At 41.2% G+C, this 26,210-nt stretch overlaps 1 protein-coding gene across 1 annotated transcript; it reads right to left on the bottom strand.

The window, feature by feature from the left end:
- Window positions 1–1,727: 1,727 nt before the first annotated feature.
- On the bottom strand, window positions 1,728–25,393 carry BUD13 (BUD13 homolog). The gene is made up of 10 exons (XM_032285447.1): window positions 25,211–25,393; window positions 22,822–22,915; window positions 18,628–18,712; window positions 15,589–16,425; window positions 13,747–13,964; window positions 12,042–12,147; window positions 11,238–11,376; window positions 10,736–10,920; window positions 10,109–10,190; window positions 1,728–2,129 (listed from the first exon to the last, which is right to left on the bottom strand). Exons 1-10 carry the CDS (start codon window positions 25,351–25,353, stop codon window positions 2,036–2,038), a joined length of 1,983 nt encoding a protein of 660 aa, XP_032141338.1. The 5' UTR covers window positions 25,354–25,393; the 3' UTR covers window positions 1,728–2,035.
- Between the last annotated feature and the right edge of the window lie 817 nt (window positions 25,394–26,210).

The following is a 26,210-nucleotide window of genomic DNA, read 5'->3' as shown; positions in this document are numbered from 1 at the left end:
GTGCCAGGCATTGTTCTAAGATCACAATAAACCTATGAGGTAGGTACTATTATGCCTATTTCACAGATGAAGAAACTAAGGCACAAAGAAGTTAACTGGCTTACCAAAAATCAAACATCTAGCAAATGACATAGCTGGGATTCAAATTCAGGAAGTACAGCTCCAGAGCCACACTATTAAAAACTGCATATTGCTCCCTAGATATTACTTAATTTCAGTAAGTTTCATCCATTTGTTCTCCAAAATAAATACACCAGCGGAAATATTCCATGTAGCCAGGCGCAGTGGTTCACGCTTGTAATCCCAGCACTTTGGGAGGCCAAGGCAGGCAGATCACCTGAGGTCAGGAGTTCGAGACTAGCCTGGCCAACAAGGTGAAACTCCATCTCTACTATAAACACAAAAAAATGTGTAGCACATGCCTGTAGTCCTGGCTACTCGGGAGGCTGAAGTGGGAGGATTGCTTGAACCTGGGAAGCGGAGGCACCACTGACCTCCAGCCTAGTGACAGAGTGAGAACCTGTCTCAAAAAAAGAAAAGAGAAACAGAAGGAGAAAGAGAAAAGAGAGATAGAAACAGAAAGAAATATTCCATGAGTTCTGATTCCCCATCAGATCAGTCTCTTGCTTATTTTTGCAAACTAAGATATAAGGTAGAAACTCAGTGTTTTAATTAGCGTATCTCTAATTACTAGTGAGGCAATATACTTATGAGCCACTCTGGTTTTCTCTTTAGATTTTCCCTGTTCATATTTTTTCATATTTTTATTTCATTGTCTTTTTCTTCATGAGTTACAGAAGCTCTTTCTATATTCTATCCCTTATATATGCAATCCTTGTCAGTTTTAGACACTGCAAATATTTTCTCCTAATCCATACCCATCTTTAGCTTTGACTATGGGATGCTTTGCCAAATAAAAACCTTTAATTACAAAGTAATCAAAGCTATCAACTCTTATGCCTTGTGCTTTGGGATCTTATTTAAGACATTTATCTTTACCCAAAGGTCAGAAAAATATTTGCCATTTGTTTCTACTAGCTGTATCATGTCATCTTCCATTTAGGTCTTTAATCACTTTGGGATTTTTGTTTTATTTTTTAATTTTTTTATTTTTTTTTGAGACGGAGTTTCGCTTTTGTTACCCAGGCTGGAGTGCAATGGCGCGATCTCAGCTCACTGCAACCTCCGCCTCCTGGGTTCTGGCAATTCTCCTGCCTCGGCCTCCTGAGTAGCTGGGATTACAGGCACGCGCCACCATGCCCAGCTAATTTTTTGTATTCTTAGTAGAGACGGAGTTTCACCATGTTGACCAGGATGGTCTCGATCTCTTGACCTCATGATCCACCCGCCTTGGCCTCCCAAAGTGCTGGGATTACAGGCGTGAGCCACCGTGCCCGGCCCGGAATTTTTGTTTTATATGGTATGAGGATTTAACTTTATTTTTGTCCATATAATAAGCCAATTTTCTGAGCACTATTATCCATCTCTTCCCTACTAACTTGTGATGCTACTGTTACCATACACTACGTCTCCAAATATCCACGTGTCTATTCCTAAATCTAGTTTAGTACTAATTCCTCTTTTCTCAGAGGAAGGGTCTATCACTTAGAAGTTTTTACTCACATTGCTTTCTAGATCAATAAAAAATTCAACCATCATCCCCCAAATCCCCAGGGGTTCATTATTAGCCTGTATTCTTCCCAAAACAGAATACCCAGTAAGGAAAATAATTTTAAAAAAATAAATGTATGTTTATTTAAAAAAGAAAAACCTTAACCAAGAACAAACCCTGGTACACTGAGAAATCAATGCTTCTTCTGAAAGCCAGCAATAGCTGGTGCTGTCACACCCAGGAAGTACAGGTACCTCAGTCCAAACATCAGGTCTCAAATATTCTTCTGTGGTCAAAACTGGCATTCAACAAGTTTCTGGTCTGTGTGGGCTCCAATTATTAGCACAGACAACTGTAACCCCTGGATATCTCACTGCCTATGCCCACTACCACAGCCCTGCCACCCCCACAGCCTCAGGAAAGTTACATATCCTCAACACTCCATTTGTAGGCAAGTTCCTCCACTGCTTTCTTGCTGGCAAGCCTGGCAAAGCGCTTCTGTTCAAATCCATTGGATCTGCAATCAAAAGAGACATAATATTCAGCCAGAACCCTAAATGGACATTTATTGTATAAGAAATGGAAGAGTTCACAATATAATGAGAAGGGAGGAAAGTAAGGAGTCATATGAAAATAATTAAGGCATATGCAATAGAACCAAAGGTAAAAAATATATCATTCATCCTTTTCTTAGTCCTTGTTCAGACCCTTCTCCCAGTCTGACAGCTATTTCAAACATTTGCCACTCTCTAAAAGCCCAGTTGTCTCTCAGCTGATGTCCACATCTTGTATTTTATCCATTCATTACACAAACATTGATTGAATTTTGATATGTACTAGGTACTGTGGTAGGCACTGCATGAAAATAAGTATGACACAGCACTTGTCCTGATGAACTCCCAGACTAGTGGAAGAGAGACATTTAAACAAATAAAAGAACCACATAAACTCTCGCAGAAATACACATGGGGTATCATGGAAACAGAATGGGTATCTTAATCAGTTTGGGGAAGGTATGATGAAAAGGTCACATGAGGGTTAGGCAAGAATGATCAGTAAAGGCTTTGTGTTAACTACAGTGCTGGGGATGGGGATGTTCAGAAGAGTCTGGAGGTCATTTCAGAACAGAATAAGTAACAAGCACAAAGGCACAGAAATAAGAAGTAGCCTGGTATGTGCAAAAAACCAAAGGCAACTGGGATGGCTGGGGCCATAGTATGACAAAGGAAACAGCTATGAGTCAAAGTTGGAAAGGCAGGCAGAGGCCGATGCATAATGAGCTTTATAGGCCATGGTGTAAAGCTTAGATTTCATCCAGAAAGGATAGGTTTAAAGCAAGAACTGATGCTGCATTTCAGAGAGATCACTCTGGAGGGGATCTGGGGCAGGAAAATCACTGCAATGGTCCAGGCAACAGATGATAAAGGCAATGATAAAGGGAGTCAGAAGAGAGAACACACAGGAGGCAAAATTAGTAAGACTAATTAGTAGGACTAATGGATTAGGTACACAAGGACAAAGAAGGAGGAGGTAAGTTAGAAAGCACAAGTGTAGGAGCAGGCTTACAGTAAGAGAAGCTGATGAGTTCAGCTTTGAATACAATGCATTTGAAATCTCTCAAGTCTATATCAATAGAAAAATCCAACACATAGCTAAATACACCAAACCAAGATGCAAATACTGATTTGGAAATCACGTACATATAGGTCATAGTTGAAAATATGACTAGGTAGAATCAGCCAGAGGGAGTCCATAGAATAAGAATAGCTAAAGGTTAGGGGCGAAGCCCTGGGAAAGATTTAGGAGGCGCACAGAGGAAGAGAAGCTGCCAAAGGTGGCCAAGAATTATCAGAGAAAAGAACCAGGGGTAGGGTGTCATGGAAAACAATACAGGGTGAATTTCAAGAAGGTAGTGAGGGACCTCAAATCCCTTCTAATTACCATGCATTCTCTTGGTCTTCTTATCTAAACTTCTTGAAAGAGCCTGCATTCACTATTTGTTTCCTCACTCTTCATTCACTCCTTAACACATTAGAACCTGGCTTTGTTTCACTACACCAGGGAACTAGCCCTTTCAGGTCATCAATGACATTCCTTGTAGTCAAATCCAGTGACTCCTCCTTCTTCCTCCCCAAATAAACAGGTCCCACCAGCTCACCCCTAACCACATCCCCAATTCCTATTCTCTTACTAACCATCCTTACTACCACTGCCTGAAGGTCACAGTTCAGATATTCATTATGTTTAGCCTGAGCTACTGAAAAAGCCTTGTATCTGCTCTACTTCCAATCTTGTACCTTTCTAATCCTTCACATTACTGCTATAATGACTTGTCTATCTAAAATACAGAGCTGTTTTTAATCCTTCTGTGGCTCCCCTTTGCCTCTACGACCAAGCTCCTCAGAAAGGCTTCCAAGGCCTTCCGTGATCAGGGTCTGCCTACCTCTCTCATCCATCTCTCACTTTATGCTATCTAACAACAGCAAACTGGTTATGGACCCCCATCACCTGGTAACACCATGGTGTCTCAGAGTGTTGACTCTGCACTTATAGGATCCTCTTCCTTTAACATCCTTCCTTTCCTTCTTATCTTGGCTGGTTACCGACATCCCTTAAAACTCAGCTCCCACATTTCATCCATTAGGAAGCACTCCCTGATCACATCCTCATAAGGGTCAACTTACTCTTCCTGTGTGCTCCCAAAACGTACTGAAAATCTTCTATAATAATACTAACCAAACAGCACTGAAATTGTCTCTCTTCTATTCTAGATTGAAAGTGAGCTCCTGGGCTCAAGGGCGGTCTCTTATTAATTGTGGAATCCCTAGTACTTAGTACCTAGCTGCTTACACTTACAACATGTATGCTAAGACTTTACCTTAAGGGATGAGCAGAGTGAATAATGGAGGCTTTAAGAAGAAAGGAAGTGGCCAGGCACGGTGGCTCACACCTGTAATCCCAGCACTTTGGGAGGCCGAGGCAGGTGGATCACAAAGTCATGAATTCAAGACCAGCTTGGCCAAAATGGTGAAACCCCGTCTCTACCAAAAATACAAAAAAAATTAGCCAGGCGCGGTGGTGGGCACCTGTAATCCTAGCTACTCAGGAGGCTGAGGCATAGAATTGCTTGAACCTGGGAGGTGGAGGTTGCAGTGAGCTGAGGTTGCACCACTGCACTCCAGCCTGGGCAACAGAGCGAGACTCCACCTAAAAAAAAAAGAAAAGAAGGGAAGTTTGGCCAGGCACAGTAGCTCATGCCCGTAATCCCAGCACTTTGGAAGGCCAAGGCGGGTAGATCACCTGAAGTCAGGAGTTTGAGACCAGCGTGGCCAACATGGTGAAACTCTGTCTCTACTAAAAATACAAAAATTAGCAGGGCATGATGGCACACACCTGTAATCTCAGCTACTCGGGAGGCTGAGACAGGACAATGGCTTGAACCCAGAAGGTAGAAGTTGCAGTGAGCCAAGATCATGCCACTGCACTCCAGCTTAGTGATGAGCGAAATTTCGTCTCAAAAAAAGAAGGGAAGCTTACTATAAATGACATCCTCTCCAACCTTAGAAGCATGGAAGGTATTCCAAAGCACCAAGGAATCCACCTTGGTGGATTTTACCTAGGAAATAAGGTCTTAAGAGATTTACCTGAATATGATAATACAAAGAACATATAAATAACAAACACCAAATCCAAAGCAGAATCAGAAAACAAACTGCAGGAGAAGTCACAGTGGAAAGAGCTTTGGACCAGAGAATCAGGAACACAGAGTTTTAATTCCAGCTTTCTCAGGGGAGTTGCATGACTCTAGGCAAACTGCTTATTTATTGGGACTCCATTTGTCTTTTAATTAATAGGGGCTGGGTAATTATCTTATAGGTTTTTCCAACTGTAACATACTAAATATCTGTTCTGGAAATATTCCCTTGCAGGGGGCCAAAAAGAGACAAAACTAGAAAAGACGATGAAAGATGAACAACAGAAAGGCAGCACGGGTGACAAAGGGAAATAAGAGGAGAAATCTAGGACAAAATAAGAACAAGAAGTGGAAAAAAGAGACTGAGAAAGATGAAGACAAATTAAACACTTGTAAAAAACTAGGTCAGGGAGAATTCTAAGTTTTGGATCCAAAAATTAAAAAACAAACAAACAAAAAAAAACTCGATAGCAGGGAACATCTGTAGGCTTGTGCTATAAAAAGATCCACTTCTGGCTCTATGTATGGCAAATTAGTATTCTGAGAAATCCTCCTTCTACCAAAAAGCCTACATACAGTGAATTGCAAATGGAACTATAAGCTAGCCTGTAACCACAGCCACCCTAAAGATATCTGCCAATATAAGAAACTAGAGTCATCCTATACATATCTGCCAACATCAGAAAGAAGAGCATTACATTTTTTTTTAATTCTAGAGATAGGGTCTCACTATGTTGCCCAGCTTGGACTCAAACTCCTGGCTTCAAGCGATCTTCCTGCCTCAGCCTCCAAGTAGCTGGTACTGCAGACACGTGCCACCACACTTGGCTGTTGGATTTTGATGGCACCCAGAGGGACAGAAGACAATGCCTTAGGCCCATATAAGGTAGAGAGGTGAAGTCACATTGCAGAGTAACCTGAACAGACTAACCTATCCTCAATTAGCAATTATAAAACCCAGACAAAATTTTAAAATGCAAGTATTTGAGGGTGTGGAAGAGTGACCAAAAGCAAGCATAAACTGGGTGAAGTATATGTGAAATGAATCTGTGAGTCCTTTTGCTGAAGGGCAACTTCCCTAACAACATAGCTCAGGAAGGCAGAAATCCACAGGCTTACTGGCTTGAGGAGTTAGTACAAAGTGGGCAGAACAGCTAGGAAATTAGGGGGGAAATTTTGGAAGAGAAGGAACTACAAAAGGGATGAACCTCAAACTCTGCATACAAACTCTACTCAAATCCTTGGCTAACTGTTGAACAACACATGTGCAGAGAAAATGCCATCCAGCCAATAAAAATTAAAAAAAAAAAAAATGCCAGCTAGAAACTAAAAGAATTGAGCAGAGATTTTAGCTGTGGTCCACTGCAAAGGAGACAATTTGGAGTTTAGCCATGTTAACTACCTCCTAGAATAAAAACCAACACACTTAAGAGGAATACAATGTAACAACTCAAAGTCTCTACAGTGTATCATTTATGATGTCTAGTAACAATTTTAGTAACAATTTTTAAAAGTGACCAGACAGGTAAATAAACAGGAAAATATAATACACTCTGAAGAAAAAGTTGTCAATAGAAACCAGTCCTGTGGTGAATCACAATGTTGCAATTAGCAGACAGGACTTCAAAGCACCAATTACAAATCATAAATATTTTCAAGATGAGGAAAATGTCTCATAATGAACAGATGGGAAATCTCAGCAGAGAAATGTAAGCTATTAAATGGAAATTTTGGAGTTGAAAAACAAAACACCCAAAACACAAAATCCACAAGTGACAATAACTGAGAGAAAAATACAAAGACAAAAAAAAACAGAATACAGGCGATCTGAGATCTAAACACTATTAATCACCTTGACCTCACTGACATTTATAAAACACTACCTTAAACAGCTACAGAATATATGCTCTCTTCAAGTGCAAGTGAAACATTCAGAAGATAGACAATATACTGGGCCATAAAACACATCTTAACAAATTTCATTTTTATTGCTGTTTTTTGAGACAGCGTCTCACTCTGTCATCCAGGCTGGAGTGCAGTGGTGCAATCACAGCACATTGCAGCCTCGACCTCCCTGGGCTCAGTGATCCTCCCACCTCAGCCTTCTGAGTAGCTGGGACTACCTGTATGTCACCATGTCCGACGTGTGTCACCAGGCCTGACTAATTTTTGCATTTTTTTTTTGTAAAGACAGGGTTTTGCCATGTTGCCCAGGCTGTTCTCAAACTCCTGCACTCAAGCAATCCACTTGCCTCAGGCTCCCAATGTGTTGGGATTACTGGACTAAGCCATCACCCCTGGACAACAAATTTCAAAAGATCAAAATATTACAGAGTATATTATCTGAAAAAAATTGAATTAAATTACAAGTAAACAGCAGTAAGATACCTAGAAAAGTCCAAATATTTGGCATTAATGCACTCCTAAATAGCCCATGGAGCAAAGAATAAACCAAAACGACAGTTAGAAAATATTTTGAACAAAAACCAACATACATTCCTGAAAACAAAACTCTCAGCAAAACAGGAATAGAAAGGAACTTTAACTCAATAAAGGGTATCTACAAAAAAACCTACAGCTTACCACACATTTAAGGGAAAAAAAACTAAATGTTTTCCTCCTGAGATTAGAAATAAAGCAAAGACGTCTGCTCTCACAACTTCTATTCAACATCTGCACTGAAGTGCTAGCTAATGCAACAGGGCAAGAAAAAGAAACAAAAAGCATCTAGATTGGGAAGTAAGAAATAAAACTGTATGCAAAGATGAAATGACCCTCTAGCCCTCTGGGTACAAAATCTGGTGGAATCTACAAAAAAGCTATTGTACAAAGTAAGCTTTACGTGAAAAAAAACAACTGGCAATATTTGTTGTCAGTGACAATATTTAAACTTTCAAGTGTAAATTAGAATTTTGAAAAACTGTGAATTCTTTAACCTTCTATTATTTAAAGACTTTTGTGATGAGACCAGAAGTGATGCTAACAAAAGTGATTTTGTGATATTGTATAGTGGAAATATGTCAACATTTGGAAGGTCTGAAAAACTCAGCAAACCAATATTTTACAAATGACCAAGGCATGATGTTATAAAATCATGCATGGGTAAAAGATCCAAAGTATAAAAAATATTAATATAACAGTAATGGAAGTTCTTTGATCTGGTTTCAGGTTCCACATAACTAACCTTTAAGAAACCAGCACTCGCTGAGTTTTTGTGTAACACTGAGAAATATAATACGCCTTCTCTTTCTAACTACCTATGTGTGAGGCTAAATTTTCTTCCTATACTTCAACTGAACAACATACCACAACAGACATATACAGAATCAAGTTACCTACTATTAAGTCAGACATTAATGAGATTTGTAAAAATGTAAATCAATGCCACCCTTCTATTTTTTTCACTTGGAAAATATAACTCTTTTTCATTTAAAAATACAGTAATTATGTTAACATGTAATGGGTTATTTTTTAGAATGAACACTTTTTAAATGTCTGAGTTTTAATTTCTAATATGGTAAATATCAATACATATAATCCACATAAACAAAAGCTTTTTGAGGTCATCGGTAATTTTTAAGAGTGTAGGCTGGGCATGGTGGCTCAAGCCTGTATTCCCAATACTTTGGGAAGCCGAGGCAAGAGATCTTACAAGGCCAGTAATTTGAGATCAGCCTGGCCAATGTGACAAAACCCTGTCTCCACCAAAAATACAAAAATTAGCTGGGTATGATGACACATGCCTGTAATCCCAACTACTCAGGTGGCTGAAGCATGAGAATCACTTGAACCCAGGAGGTGGAGATCACACCACTACACTCCAGCCTGGGTAACAGAGCAAGAATCTAGCTCAAAAAAAAAAAAAAACAGAGTGGCCAGGCACGGTGGCTCACGCCTGTAATCCCAGCACTTTGGGAGGCTGAGGTGGGTGAATCACGAGGTCTGGAGTTCAAGACCAGCCTGGCCACATGGTGAAACTCCATCTCTACTAAAAATACAAAAATTAGCCAGGCATGGTGGCAGGTACCTGTAATCCCAGCTACTCAGGAGGCTGAGGCAGAGAATTGCTTGAACCTGGGAGGTAGAGGTTGCAGTGAGCCGAGATCCTGCCACTGTACTCCAGCCTGGGGGACAGAGTGAGACTTTGTCTCAAAAAAAAAAAAAAGAGTATAAAAGGGTCCTGAGATAAAAAGTTTGAGAATTATTGTGCTAGATACTAAAACAATGTCCTTTAGTAGGCAGGAGTAGATGGGATCTAATACGTGAGTACAGGGACTGACTGACTGACTTTGGTTGGAAGTAAATATAGCTCATCCAACAGATAGGAAGTTAGTATGTGAGTACAGATGCTGGTAGGTAGACAGATGAGGTGATAAGGACTGTGAGACATTAAATTGACTCCCTCCTAAGACCATAAAGGGAATAAGGGTTCAAAGGCTACATTTTAAAAGATATATCATATAGAAGGCTCCAGACTACAACTCATCATTCATCCTCTCTAAACCTTAGAAAATAACATTAAAAGTAACCAGTGTCCAAAACAAAGGGTATCTTATCTGAGCCACCTGAGTTGTCTGTTCAGAGCTTTAAAAAGTATTTTGAAAAGAAAACAGAAGGAAGAGTGTTCTAAGCATGAGAAATAGGATTTGTGGACCTCAGAAACAGAAGCAAGCAAAGTGCGTATTTTTCACCCTGTGATTAAAGCAGAGAAAGAAATGAAGTGTAGAGCAATTTATAGTGGTTAGGGAAGGTTACAGTCAGGTAGAAGAGAAAATAAAAATGTAAGAAATACTCAGGCTTACCTGTCCACTCCGTCCCAGCGATATCCAGGCCAGATATTAAATCTGTTGGGAGGAGGTGCTGGACCACTGTAGCGAGGTCTCACTAATGAGAGGAGTAACAAAAAAGTATTTAGTTAATGACATAATTTAATTCAGAGCTGGATGGCAATATGGACTTTTTTTTTTTTTTTTTAGAGAAAGAGTCTTACTCTGTTGCCCAGGGTGGAGTGCAGTGACACAATCTCGGCTCACTGGAACCTCTGCCTCCCTGGTTCAAGCAATTCTTGCGTCTCAGCCTCTCAAGTAGCTGGGATTACAGGCTTGCACCACCACGCCTAATTTTTTTTTTTTTTTTTTTTTTGTATTTTTAGTAGAGACAGGGTTTCATCATGTTGGCCAGGCTAGTCTCGAACTCTTGACCTCAGGGGATCCACCCACCTCAGCCTCCTAAAGTGGGTTACAAGCATGAGCCACTGCACCTGGCCCTGAAAAATTTTTATATAGAAATACCAACTGAGTTGAATGTAAACTCACAATGAATTTAAGTTATTTGGAAAATCCTTCCTTACATATAGCTATATATCAGCACCCTAATGATTCTCAATCTTCACAGTCACCTCCAACTCTGACGATTCCCAGAAGTCCCACCTTTCTTATTCTTGTTCTCCTTGGCCTTATTCTTCTTGATGAAGTTAGCCATGGGGTCCCCTTCTCTTTCTTGTTCTCTTAGCATCTTATCCAGGTCTTCATCATCAATATAGCGGGCCAGAGGCTTTTGCATCTCTTTCATTGCATCCTCCACATTCTGTTGCTGTTGCCGGCTCTGGGCAAGCCTGGGCAAAAATGAACCAAGAGTGTTTGCTATCCTGTATGACATTTCCATTTCTACATGAGATGGACCATACTGCTAAATTTGGAGAATCTCCTCTTTCTAGTAGCCTAGGCCAAATACTGAACAGGGTAAAATTCCCAGAATACCCACTGGAAGTATGGAATATATCAACATCCTACAAAGAAGATTCGCACACCAAATTTCCCATTACTGATAACAGCTCTAAAGGCATAATAAGAAAGTGAGTGGTCAGAAGAGCAGAGAAATGACTTGTTCCAGTCACTGCCATTTTGTTTACCCTTTCAGTGGTTCCCTTACCCTTTTCCCCACTGGGCATACAGCTCATCTCTCTCTGAGTCCTTTTCTGCTTTCCTCCTTTGCTCTAAACGTTCGAGTTTCAAATTCCTCTTACGACCGGACTTATCTCGAAACACAGTTTCAGCATATTGAAATTCAGCTGCAAATGAAAATTATACTCAAATATCAGAATCAAAATCAAAAACAACATTCTAAAAGATCGAATCAACCGCTTGGTATTCTAATGCTAGATAAGAACTTTTGCAGCCAGACCAAGGTAGTCTCTACCAACGTTTAGGTGCATATTGGCACTGGGCCCGAGAAATGGCATTTTTCCTTTCTTTTTTTTTTTTTTTGAGGCAAAGTCTTGCTCTGTTGCTCAGGCTGGAGTGCAGTGGCACAATCTTGGCTCACTGCAACCTCCACCTTTCAGGTTCAAGCGATTTTCCTGTCTCAGCCTCCCGATTAGGTGGGATTACAGCCACACACCACCACGTACAGCTAATTTTTTTGTATTTTGAGTAGAAACAGGGTTTTACCATGTTAGCCAGGCTGGTCTTGAACTGCTGGCCTCAGCTGATCCACCTGCCGTGGCCTCCCAAAAGTGCTGGGATTACAGGCATGGGCCACTGCGCCCAGCCAAAATGGCATTTTTCAAGAAGGAAAGAAACACTGGGACTCAGTAAGAAGTTATAATGATGCATAAAACCAGAGCTGAAATTTGATAGCAATTAGAAGTTTAAAATATCAGGTACAGTGAGCTACGTTTTTTAAAAAAAAAAACAACACGCACCTAGATTGGTCTCTGTGCTTTCATATTTTTACCTTCAAATGCCATGGTTTCTTGGTCCTGTTTCTTGAGCTCCTGCTGCTCTCGCTGTATGTCAGTTAACACCAACCCAGTTTTAGCCCCAGAATACATGTATGCAGCCTATGCAATGGAAAAGGGAGCATCCAACATTAATGGGATGATGTGGCAGTAGGCTCCATGGGTACAAAGTTAGATGCATTTGTGTCTGATGACCAGCAATAATTAAACCTAAAACTCTAGCTTTATATTCTCATTAATTATCACAAGATTCAAAAACTATAAAAGAAAGAAAATCTAATTTCATAAAAAAATTAATACCATCAAGGTTAAGAGTAAACAGAAACACAAACGAACATATATTAAAGGGAGGACTATGCATTTGCATTTCTGACTTTTCAGTATAGAAACTGCACATGAAGATTCTCTCAGATCATCTGATCAGAAGCCAGTATAAAGCACTAAGTCTTCCATTAGAGACCCACACTGACAAAATATTCCATTTAAAATACAAACTCAAGCAAACCTAAGATCCTTAAATTGTGGATGTATTTCAGGGTAATAACAGAAGATCTAACCAAACGAAAACTTTTTGCTAATTTCCACTTACTATCAAGATAGCAAACTAGCCCACAAATGAAGCACACAGTATATCCTGATATCCTTAAGCAACTAAATTGGACTAATACTAAGTTGTCCACGAACTAAATGGATACATAAAATGTCAAGGAGTCCAGCTGAAATAGAGACCTCTTTTTTCCAGTAAAGAGAAGACCCTCACTCCCTGGGTAAAGAAAAGGCTGGTCTACCCTGCCAGGACCAGTCTTCTCAGACCCTTCTTCAACAGACAAGATTTGCCTGGTAAGTCTGCATTGGGGAGAAAAATGCACACCACAGGCTCCATCATTCTGTTTCTTAACCACTCACAAATCAGATTCCTTTACTACTATTAATGTTCTTTACAATAGTAGTAAAGAATTACTTTGAATTCTTGAATTACTCAAGGTTCATATGGAGTTTTGGGTTTTTTGGCTAATTCATCAAGCTTTATCATGAACTTAGAACAAAACATTAACTTCCCAGACAACATAATTTCTAAAAGTAGTTTCGTATTTTAAGTGTCTCTTCTTAAGCTCTGGATACAGAGACCTATAGGTCAATTTATACTAGTAAATCACCAATACCAGATGCTTACACTAGATGCAGACACTATGCTAAGAGATTTACTTACACTGGCTTAATTATCACAACCTTACACAGTAGGTACTACTATTAACCACAATTTACAGATAAAGAAACTGAGGTTTAGCGATATTAAGCATCTTGCCCAAATCCCACAGACAGTAAGTGGCAGAAGAATTTCAGTATGTGATTTGTTTGACACAATGCTTATGCCCCAAACTCCACTCTGCAAATTACAATCCTCAGTTTATTCCTAAGAAAATAGGAAGTTTTTCTGGACCTGCTAAAATGAGATTTGTAGAATTAAGAGACTATAAAAGCAGAAGCGACTTGGGAAATGTGGTATCTATAAATCCACCTAGGCTGGGTTATAGCCAGTTTGCCCTCAGAAAGAAAGAGATCCAAAGGTCCTTTTAACTAAGATTTACTACACTTCTAAGAGCTACATCCTCCTCCTTTGGCTTGATTCTCTGGGACACATATAAAGCTGGGAGAGAAGAGTCATGCGAAAAGAAGGACATAGCTCCTGAAAATCCTGACCTTCTTTCCAGGTGGCTGACTCCTTCGAGGTGGGGACAGGTCAGAATCAGAAGATTTGGTCCTCTGTCTCCTCCTTGGTGGAGAGAGTTCAGAATCAGAGCTCCGGTGCCTAGGTCTATTCCGTGGAGGTGACAGATCTGAATCAGAATCCTGGTGCCCTGTACTTTGTTTATGCCGTGGAGAAGAACAGTCTGAATCAGTTGCTTTCTGGCAGTCACCTGGGTAGAAGGAAAGAATCTGTGTGACTCTGATGTCCCCTAGGTGAAGAACTTACATGAAATCTCCTATGGCTGGGAGAAGAGCCTCCAAATGAAAGAATTCTTTTTTTTTTTTTTTTTTTTTTTGAGACAGTCTCAGGCTAGAGTGCAGTAGCATCATCTCAGCTCATTGCAACCTCTGCTTACTGGGTTCAAGGCATTGTTGTGTCTCAGCCTCCCAAGTAGCTGGAACTACAGGCGTGCGCCACCACACCCGGCTAATTTTTGTGTTTTTTAGTAGAGAAAGGGTTTTGCCATGTTGGCCAGGCTGGTTTTGAACTCCTGACTTCAGGTAATCTGCCCCTCTTGGCCTCCCAAAGTGCTGGGATCACAGGCTTGAGCCACCATGCCTGGCCAAAGAATTCTTTAATCCCCTTGGAAGAATCTAAAAAAAATGACTTACCAAGCTAATGTACAATACTTATTTAGTTTTCCTATGAAGAATTCTCATTAACCTAAACATAAGTATGAATGACATAGGAGAAAAGCAAAGTCAGAAACAACTTTTAAGACCAACAGGTAGAAGATGGCATTCTATTACCAAGTGACCAGTGACTGTAACTGGTGTGTGAGATCTCCACACACTCCTCTATGTCAGTTACCCCACCCATGGACAGACAAAACAATTTGTAGTCAGTGCTCCACAGTGTGGCAGAAGTCAGAAATACCTAGAATACATTCTGATATCCTCAGACTAAAGGATAACAAAGTACTTTAATTTTAAAATTAAAATAGTTCCTAGAAACAAAAGAGGGAGTGAAGAATTTCACTACACAGGCCTAAGTTCTCGTGACTGTATAAGCATCACAAATCACCTCCCAAAGAGCAATCTGCAATATGTATCGACAGTCTTTAAAATGCCCACATCTTCTGACCCAGTACATCAACTTCTCAGCTTTCTAGGAGACCTATATAGAAGTGGATGAATTTCCAGGAAATCTATCTAGAAATAGATAAGGAAATAATCAAAAATGGGGACAACATTTTATGTACAAGATGTTTGTTACAGACTTGCAGAAGCAAAAACTTAGAAATAACCAAAAACCTTCATTATTAGAAAAATGGTTAAGTAATTTTATGTAATGGAACACTATTAAAATTGTATTAACATAAAGATGTTTTTATGGCCTGAGGAAGACTATGTTAAGAAAGGACAGCAGACAAGATTACAAATGCAATACAAATATTCTGCATAGCCAGAGCTCAACTATATCAAAAATGCAAATCAAAAACGCAAATCAAAAACCAGAAAAGATTAAGATGACCCTGGCTGCAACACTAACAACTGCCGCTAAATGACAGAATTTTGTGTCACTTTTCTTTTTATATACTCCTGTACATTCTAAAGCTTCTGCAACAACAACAAAAAGTTGTACTTTTCTATGGGGTGGGACAAGTAAGTAAAAAGATATATGAAAACCTTCCTCCCTGCCACCATAATTTTTTAACTCTCCCAACCCCTGCCTCTCACTTTTCAAAACTTTCCCAAAGAAACTCCATTCTGACACCTTATAAAGCAAGCAAAGGGCCAAAAGAAAGCTCCCAGGAATACATACATCCCTCTTGTGGACAGTCATATGCTCACCTTTGGAATCAAGCTGCTGCTTATCTCCAAAATGGGATTTTGCTTGCTTTTTTCGTGGAGGAGAGAGGTCAGAGTCATACTCATATTTGCTGTTCTTTGGGAGTGACGAATGAGAGGCTCCTGACTCCTTCCAATGTGAAGAAGTCTTGCTAGAGGCTCTTTCTGGGGCTTTCCTACTTTTGGTTCTGGGCAGGGAATGAGTGACATTAGGAGCCAAATCAGGGGAGTCATGACGAGCCCTTCTGAGTTGCTGTGTGTCTGAAGAGCCAAGAGTCCTCCTAGGTTGAGATGTGTCAGGGGAGTTGTTATGGGCCCTTCTGGGGGGAGAGGTATCTGAGGAATCATGACGGGCTCGCCTAGGAGGAGAGGGATCTGGTGAATCATGACGGGCTCGCCTAGGAGGAGAGGGATCTGGTGAATCATGACGGGCTCGCTTAGGAGGAGAGGTATCTGAGGAATCATGACGGGCTCGCCTAGGAGGAGAGGGATCTGGTGAATCATGACGGGCTCGCCTAGGAGGAGAGCAATCTGGTGAATCATGACGGGCTCTCCTAGGAGATGCACCTGAAGAATTATGCTGAGGCTTCCTGGGGGGAGAAGGATCAGGAGAATCATGACGGGCCCTCCTTGGGGGTGAAGTATCTGAGGTGTCATGACGGATCCTCTGGGGAGATGTGTCTGAGTCATGACAAGCCCCTCTGAGGAGAGAAGGATCTGGGGAGTCATGACGGGCCCTCCTAGGAGATGAATCCGGGGTATCATGATGGACTCTCCTAGGAGATGAATCTGGGGTATCATGACGAAAATGCCCATGGGAGGGTAGGTCTTCGTTGTGGCCTAAATACAAATAACAAACAGTCAGATTCCCACAAATGCTCTGTCCCTCTGAACCCACTTTACACCCAGTTTCAAAAGATGCTCCAGCAGCACATACCTCAGAACTGCTCAGAAAGCCCAAAAGGCCTGCAGTTTCCTTGCTTAGGGGCAGCAAACAACATTCATGAATATCTTAAGAATAACCCCTCTTATTAGCCTACCAAGTCATAAATTTGCAAAGTATTTCCAGTACATTTTTCATATTATACTCTATAAGATAAGCAGGGCAGGTACCCTTGTATTACAGCATGATGTTTTCAGCTGAGGAGCTGAGTGATTTCTGACCTAAGGTCACAGCCACTAAGATGAAGACACAGGCCAGAATCCAAGTCTTCTAACTCCCAGTCCAATGCTCTTTCTAAACCCTCATTTGTGCAGAGTTAGCAGACAGTGGCTCCTACTGATATTTAGTCTAGATACTTTATAGTTCATACTCACCCTTCTTTCAAAAGGTAAATTGACTAAACCAGTGAACATCAAAATAAAATGTTGTTAACTATTTAATCCATTTCACTGTGCTCTTTGTTAGAGAGGGGGAAAAATCACCACCGAAAAAAAAAAAAAAAGGAACAAGCATTTACCAATCACCTACTGTGTGCCAATGTTTTATAGAGGTTACCTGATTCAATTCTCATAAGAAGCCTGGGACATAAATATTGTCATTTCCATTTTACACATGAGAAAGCTGATACTCAGAAAGATTAACTTGCCAAAGTCATACTGCTAATAAGTGGTGGAGATATATTTAAATTCAACTCTATTTGACTCCAGAGTCCATGTGTAATCTTTAAAATATGTAAATCTTTAAAGTGACAATACATAGTTTGAGACTTTCCATTTTCAGAGGCACCGCAGAATAGAATATCTATATCAACTGGAACAGTTTCAAATTCCAGTTCTTCCTCTACCTCTATTTCTTGTCATTGAGCTCCATAGCACAAATACAAATAACAGCTAGGTAGGACCTGATGAATACTTGTTAAATAGATCAGTTAAACCAAGTCAACTCCTTTAGCTTGGGGAACAGGCCTATCTGATTAGAATCCACTCCACAGAGAAAAGTATGATGTCTGTGGGGAGCCTAACAGCAAATCTAAAGGAAGTAAGGGTCAGAGATTGGTGAGCATATTTCCAGTAACAAATTGGGATAGGGAAGTGAGAGTAAGGCAGAAGAAAAGGAGAGGGGGAGGGGGGGAGAGGAAGGGAGGGAGAGAGGGAGGGGGACAGGGGGAGAGAGAGAGAGAGAGAGAGAGAGTGTGTGTGTGTGTGTGTGTGTGTGACTTTCTACACATTCAGATACAGAAGAAAAAGCACTCTGTGTGTGCATGTGTGTGTGTCTTTCTAAACATTCAGATACGGAAGAAAAAGCACTGTGTGTGTCTGTGTGTGTGTGTGTCTTCCTAGACAAACAGATATAGAGATCAAAAGATTTTCTTTGGAAAAGTATTCTGATTAGGCTACAAAAATCAAAACTCTACTAGCAATTCAACAATTCTACAAATATTTACTAGGTAGCTCCTTGTGCTAGACAGGGGAATATCATGACAAATAAGACTAGACTATGCTCAAACAGATGTGATAAACAAATGCTTTTTATCCAATTCTCAAGGACTCACATTTTTTTAAAGACAGTTAAATTATAAATACTAGCTTAAGAAGAGTCTAGAGTGGGCAAGTGGAGGGTAATGCACTTTAATACCAATATTTAAAGAAAGAAGAGAGAAATTTACTAACACAAATAAACAGAACAAAAAACATTGGTCCTTGACCCCCCAGAAATGAGCTGCTTCATTGTGAAAGAGGACAGAGGTAGCTAATGTCTCCAAATTCTGTTCCTGTTTCTTGTAAACTCCCCTGAAGTCTTGCCTATAACAAGTGCTCTCCTATTCTGGGTCAAAGAGGCATGGGTACTCAAAGGCCTCCAAATTAGTCACCAACCTCAGTAACCCTAATGCCAAAATATAAGAGAAAGGAATATTTGGTCTCTAAGTTCCCATGTCTTACTGCCTCTGAAGAAGTCCAGATTCCTTTTTCCTGCTATATTTTTCAGGATCAATGAAAAGCTAAAACAAATTATGCATTCTTCTAAAAGAAAAGTATAGGAAAAGAAAAAAGACCTCCCCTACTAATGGAAATTTAGATGTGTGTTTTGTTGGAACTCACCTCCCAGAAGCTTCCATTTGGCACTGGAACGAAAGGCCTCCATCTGCTTCACCTCTTCTGGTCGCTCATCCACAAACTCTGCCACCTGCAGGAGTAAAGATCTCCTATACTGAGGAAATCCACAGGATCCCACCAAGAAGCATTGTCTCAAGAACCTGAAGTTACAACTATTCTGATTCCTAACATAAGGGCACACACATATCCAAAACGTCATGAAGAAATAAGCAGGAGTCTTCAGTTATGTTTCCTCCATAAACATCTGATTGTCACTGTATTGGTTTAATTGTAGATCCTTCTCTAACTAATCAATTTTCCTGCAAAGGTTAATTTCTTTCATTACAAAGCTTTTTATTAACCTGCTAGGTACACAACAGCCACTTGTAAGCTAACAACAAAATTCCTTTTACATTTTTACTTTTACATTAAGATTGAAAACATAGGTGGCCCCCCTCATCATACCCAGAACTAATCAAGGACTCACAAGGTTTCTATAAAACCTTTCTTGTTGTAGGGAGTCACAATCGTACGTTTTCTCAAATACAACCAAAAAGAGCCACTGAGATGTACACAGAATCATTAATCTTTAAGAGCTCCCTATAGCATTCCTAATAAATGATCGCTCACCCAATCCCTCCCTGACAAGGAACTCGTTATCTTACAACGCAGGCCACTGCATTTTTTAAAAATGTTAGAAAGTTCTTAGTTTTATTGGGCCCACATCTACATCTACCTTCTTTTTTTTTTTTTTTTTTTTTTTTTTGAGACAGAGTCTCACTCTACCACCAGGTTGGAGTGCTGTGGTGCAATCTGGGCTCACTGCAACCTCCGCCACCCGAGTTCAAGCGATTCCCCTGCCTCAGCCTCCCGAGTAGCTGGGACCACCACACCCAGCTAATTTTTTGCATTTTAGTAGAGAAGGGGTTTCACCATGTTGGTCAGGATGGTCTCTATCTCCTGACCTTGTGATCCGCCCACCTCAGCCTCCCAAAGTGCTGGGATTACAGGCGTCCAGCCCTATATCTACCTTCTTATAACTTCTTTGAATTGATTCTAGTTCTGACCTATGATGCAACTGATCCCCTTTCCACATGACAAACTTTCAGTGTTTGCTGGCACAATAAATCCTAGTTACAGAGTAGCAACTATGCACAAGGCACTGTGGTTTGTGTTTTACTCATATAATCTCATATATTTCTCATAATGGCCCTGCAAAGAAAGCCTCTACACTACTGAATAGCAAACTGACTCAGAGAAGTAACTTTCTCAATGCCACAAGCTAGCAAGTGGCAGAACTGGAATTTAAATCCAGATCATAGCCGGGCATGGTGGCTCACGCCTGTAATTCCAGCACTTTGGGAGGCCAAGGCAGGTGGATCACCTGAGGTCAAGAGTTCAAGACCAGCCTGACCAACACAGATAAACCGTGTCTCTACTAAAAAAAATGCAAAAACTTAGCTGGGCATGGTGGCACATGTCTGTAATCCCAGCTACTCAGGAGGCTGAGGCAGGAGAATCGCCTGAACCTGGGAGGTAGAGGTTACAGTGAGCCAAGATTGCACCATTGCCCTCCAGCCTGGGCAACAAAAGCAAAACCCCGTCTCAAAAAAAAACCAAAAAACAAAAAAAAATCTAGATCATAATTGCCCTCTACTTCTCCCAAAATCCTACCATCATTCTTCATATAACCCAGTTTCGGGATCTCTCACTGAGCATTAAAAGCACAGGTTTCAGGCAAGATGAATGGAGATCTAAGCCCCAGCTCTGCCACTTAGCATTTGTGTAACTTTTGGTAAACTATTCTAAGCCTCAATTTTCTCATTTGTAAAAGTGGGATTCAAAGGATTGAATGATACAGTTCATGTACACTTAGCCATGCTTGGTACATGATAAATGCTCAATAAATTACATCTATTAGTTATTCCTGTGCTGCCACTGCTATTATAATCATCATAATCATTTTGCCATTATTAATGGTGGTGGTGGCGATCTTGCAGTTAACAAAAATGAATTCAATAATCAAGATTTGCATTGAGAGCACTGGCACTAAAGCCTCCTTTGTTTAGGTTTTTGGGCCATCATAAAAGCAAGACAGTATTATTAAAGAAAATGGCCAGGTGTGGTGGCTCATGCCTGTAATCCTAGCACTTTAGGAGTCCCAGGTGGGAGGATCACTTGAGCCCAGGTATTCAAGACCAGCCTGGGCAACACAGGGAGACCTCATCTCTAAAAAAATAAATAAATAAACAAAATTAGCCAGGTGTGGAGGTGCGCACCTGTGGTGCCAGCTACTTGTGGGGCTAACGTAGGAGGATTGCTTGGACCTGGGAAATAAAGGCTGCAGTGAGCCATGATCACACCACTGTACTTCAACCTGGGCACCCGAGCAAGATCGTGTCTCAAAAATAATAATAATAATAATTTAACAAAGTAGGCAAACTGGCATTCTCATTACCTCTAGTGGGAGTGTAAACTGGTAGCACCTTTTGGAAAGCAATATGGGACTATAACTAAAAAGAACCATATCCTTTGATCCATTCATTTCATTTTATGAGAATAAATAAAGAAACTGATTCCTACAATGATTTATGTACAATGATTTATGATATTTTAAAAGTTGAAACAATCCATGTATCCAGTAATAGGACAGATTAAATATTTATATTGAACTACTATGTAACCATTAAAAATCATACACTCAAAGAATATTTTAAGGTCTTACGAAAATATCCACAACCTATTATTTAGCAGAAGAGCAGATTCCAAAACCATATGTACAGTATGATCCCAATTATGTTCAAAAAAATAAAATACAAGCATGTAAAATCACTAAAGAGAAAAACCTGAAGAGATATGCATCCAAATATTAGCAGTTATCTTTGGATGGTCATAATATAAATGGTTATTCTTTTAAAAACTTTAAACTTTAATTCCCAAATATTCTGTAATAAATATGCACTGCTTTTATAAAATTAAAAAACAACAACATTATTAATATTAATTTGTTCTGACCAAAACTAAATTGACTCCCTAAGATCACTATTTCCCTTCTAATTACTAGCAAGCCCTCTTTTAAACAATCTATTTTAGAATTTTGCTGGGAATCAATGTTAAATACTCATCTGGAATCCATCTTTACTATCTTTAGTGCAATTCAGCCTATCAACAGCTCTCCTTTCCACTTTGTTTCTAAGAAATTCTCGGCAATGGTTTCAGGAACCACTGGGAGGTCAATTGCCTATGATTTTGTCCACCTGGCTCTTACTTATCCTTAAAACTCAATTAAGAGAGTTACATCTTTCAGGGTATCTCAACAGAACACAAAGTGTGCTACCTCCCCTGGGCTCTAATGGTACTTGGTATATATGTGAAATATATCCCCAACATTTACCATACTGTTGAAATGTATTTGAAATTCGGTTTTTCATTCTAGGATATAAACTCTAAAGCACAGATATATTCTATTAATCTACGAATCTCCAGTTCCTATGCAAGAATACACAACTTGAAAGCTTAGTTAAATCAATGAAAAAAAGGAGCAAATAAAAAGTTCCCCACAACTGAACCTCAACACTGTTTTCAAGGAAGATTCCAACAACAGCTAATTCGCATCATTAGAACCACAGCTGCTTCTCATCATGACTCTATCACTGATGTTGAGGAGTTCTCACTCTCTCTGTGATCCATCTCATTTCTAGGCTGATGGGCCCTCCATAAAGAGAGAAGTTAGTATACAAGCATCATCAAAGAAAATTATTTAAAACAGCTCTTTGGAAACTGTCACCTCTTTTCTGTTCTCAACTATCCCCTCTACAAATCTACCCTGAGCTGGGAAAAGAATTGAGAAGCTTGGCCAGGCGCAGTGGCTCATGACTGTAATTCCAGCACTTTGGGAGGCCAAGGCAGGTGGATCATTTGAGGTCAGGAGTTCAAGACCAGCCTGGACAACATGGTGAAACCCCATCCCTACAAATATACAAAAAAAAATAATTAGGCATGATGGCAGGTGCCTGTAAATCCAGCTACTGGGGAAGCTGAGGCAGGAAAATTGCTTGAACCCAGGAGGCAGAGATTATGGTGAGTGAAGATCACACCATTGCACTGGAGCCTGGGCAACAAAGCGAAACTCCGTCTCAAAAAAAAAAAAAAGAGAACCTTGCTTCATTTAAAAATCCTGACAGCCCCAAAGACACATACCACAGGCAAATCTCCATCATCTTCCTCTTCCTCCTTCTCTGGTTTAGTTGTGGAGATAGCTGTCCAGCTCACATCATCATCCACAATCCGCATTCTAAATGAGAAGAAGAAGAAGATGATCAAAGTCATTCTAGGATACCAGCCTAAAAACACTCGTCTACTGGTTTTAAAATAAAGTTCAAAATCATACAGGATCCTGCATGGTCCAATCTTTGTCTACATGGGTCAATTTCATCTGCCGCTACTTCCTTGGTTGAACACCTCCCTGGTCATACTTTGTTGCCTAGAAAGGAGCCAAGTTCCTACCACATCAGTTTTCACATATGCAGTTCTTTCCCTCTGCCTGATCTACTCTTCTCAATCTTTTTCTTTTTTGAGACAGGGTCTCACACTGTTGCCCAGGCTGGAGCGCAGGGACATGATCATGGCTCATTGCAGCCTTGACTTCCCGGGCTCAAGTTATTCTCCCCACTCAGTCTTCCAAGTAGCTGGGACTACAGGCATGTGCCACCATGCCTGACTACTTTTTTGTATTTTTTGTAGAAACAGAGTTTCACCATGTTGCCCAGACTAGTCTCAAACCCCCAGATGCAAGCAATCTACCCGCCTTGGCCTCCTAAAGTGGTAAGAAACTCTTTCTCATTCCAGGAAACTCTTTCTCATAATTCAGTTCCTAACACAAATTTAACTTCCTTTGGCAAACCTTTCTTGACTGCTTTTCCTTAACCTCACCATCCCACACTAACTCAAGACTAAGAACCCTCGTTAAAAACTCTTGGAATACTTTCATTGTGTTTATCGTAAAGGAAATATATCAATTACTTGTGTTATTACTTAATGCCTGTATTCCCATTTAACTATAAGCCTACAGAGGGACTATGTCTTATTTGTTCAGAGGCATCCTCAACACCCTACAGTAACTGGAATAGGAAGTATGCAATAAATGTTTGGTACATGGATAAACTACAGTTGAGCCCAAATTATAACAACAGCTGCCATGATGTGAAGTTATTCAAAAAGCCAAGATCACTGAATGCAATCCCTCTAATCACAACCACCACCACTTAATAAAAGCATTATTATTCAGTATTATTCTCATTTTAAAGATAAGGAAACTGCAGCTCAGTGAGATGAAACACCTTGCCCAAGGGCACACAGCCTATAAAGTGGCACAGCTAGGATTTGAACTTTGATTAGTGCTGCTCCAAGGCTCAAGCTACTTTCATCACATGGCACTGCCCCCAAAGGATCCACACGAGTCAGCAAAGCAGAAAGGCAGAAGACAATAATAAGGCAAGCACCAAACCAGAAAAGAAAATGGACTAGTTCTTTGTAACAATGTGACTTCGCTGGGTATCTTAGTGCCTTAGGGTTGCTTAACAAAGTACCACAAATTGGGTGGCATAAAACAACAGAAACTCTCTCATAGTTCTGGAAGCTAGCAGTCTGAAATGCAGGGGTCTGCAAGGCCATCCTCCCTGGAAAGTTTCTAGGGGAAAATCTCTCCTCTTCCAGCTTCTGGTAGCCCCAGGTATATCTTGGCTTTTGGCAGCATAAATCCAATTCAATCTCAGCTTTCATCTAGACATGGTCGTTTTTTCTTTGTTGCTGTGTCTGTGTCCATACTTCCCTCTTCTTAAAAGGAAAACAGTCATCATGGATTTGGCACCCACCTTAATCAAGTATGACCTCATCTTAACTGATGACATCTCCACAGGCCCTATTTTTAAATGTCACATTCTGTGGTTCTGGGTGGAAACGATTTGGTAGGTCCCACTACACAGGGCCACAATGTTTTCCCATTTGAAAATAATACCCACTTCATGGTAATGTTGTGAGGCTTAAATAAACTCATATATGTTTAAATTTCTTATAATGTTGCCTGGCAAGGAAAGTATAATGATAAGAACTACACAAATGTCAGCTGCTCTTGTTAGTAGGACTATTACTAAGAGTAACAGGAGGTGACCGAAGGTCTCTGATTCAGAACCAAGTCCTTAGGATTTGGGAGCCCCCACAGGCAGGTACTGGGCCCTAAAGATCCAAGCAGAGGCTTTGAATCGCTCCATTATTCTCGGGGCACAATACTCATTCTCTATGGGAGAGAGAGGACGGAAGTCTACCAAGGCGGGAAAAGAGTAATCAAAGTTACAACCCGGCTTTAATGCATTGACGCTAATGCTCAGAGGCTCGAGGTGTAAGGGGGGCGGCAAAGGCAAGGCGGGGGCCTCAAGCGGTGGGAGTGGGGCCCTAGGCTTGAGCACGGGTCGGCGCAGCAGCCAAGAGACCCGCCAGGAGGGAAGGAACCGCCGGGCGGCCGAGGGTGGAGTTGGGAAGGGTGAGGGGTGGCGAGTCGTCGCAGGCCCCGCCCCGGCCGGTACCAACTCACCCCTTGCCGCCGGCCCCAACAGGCTTCGGCCGCCTTTTGCGGCGCTTGCGGCCGGACTCAGGCCCCCGGTCGACGCCAGCATCTCCCCCGGACAAATAACGCTTCAGATACTCGGCCTTGGAAACCGGCGGAGCTGCCGCCATGGCAGCGGCGGGGGCGGGGAGACGGCTCGGCGCTGGGGACAAAATGCCTCAACGCGTAGCGCGCGCCAGCCACCTGAGGAAGCGGGGCCAGGGCCGGGAGTGGCGGAGTGCGCCGAGAATGACGCGGCTGGCAGGTGCAGCCGCCGGGGGCGCGCTCGCAGACTAGCCAGGGACGTGCACACCTTCGGGCGCCCTGGGACGACGCCACCAGGTTTCTTCTCTTCATCCACCCACGCACCCATCCATCCAACAGCCACAGGCGCTGTTCTGGCCTTCAGGCCACAACCTGACCCACCAAGACCCGGCCCCCAGCGTCTGCCTAAGCTCCAGAGCAAGGGCAAGAAAGTGGAGAGCCACGGGCTGCAGCGTAGCGGAATTTGAGTACTGGTTCCATAGCCAGCTAGCTGTGCGACCTCGGGCAAGTTATCACAAAACGGCGAGAATCCCGGCACCTAACTCGGAATGGTCACAGGCTGCGATGACACCACTGTGTGAAGTGCGCGGAGCGTTTGGGCACATGGTCATTGGAACTGTTTGTTATTATTTTTTGTTTTGTCTTCTTTTTTTTTTTTTTTTTCCTTTTTGTGGAGAACGGGGTCTGGCTATGTTGCCCAGGCAGGTCTCGTAATTTTTATACGTATCTTTAAGTGGGAAGAATCTTTTCTACTAGGCTTCCAGATACCTACTGTTCGAGAAAGGAAGCCAGGAAGTGCAAACCAACACAATTACTATGAAAAACGTGGTTTCTAAGACCTGTGTAAACTCTTCTATTGTTGTATTACAAGTTCCCCACCCCGACCCCCCAGTTATCTCTTGAAAAATATATTTCCTTCAAGAGATAACGGGGGGGGGGCGGG

This window comes from Sapajus apella, unplaced genomic scaffold (genome assembly GCF_009761245.1).
Source record: "Sapajus apella isolate SASKATOON/1434 unplaced genomic scaffold, GSC_monkey_1.0 scaffold16, whole genome shotgun sequence".
NCBI classification, from domain to species: domain Eukaryota; kingdom Metazoa; phylum Chordata; class Mammalia; order Primates; family Cebidae; genus Sapajus; species Sapajus apella.
Note: the sequence above shows the minus strand (reverse complement) of the source record. Positions and strands in the feature narration are given on the sequence as shown.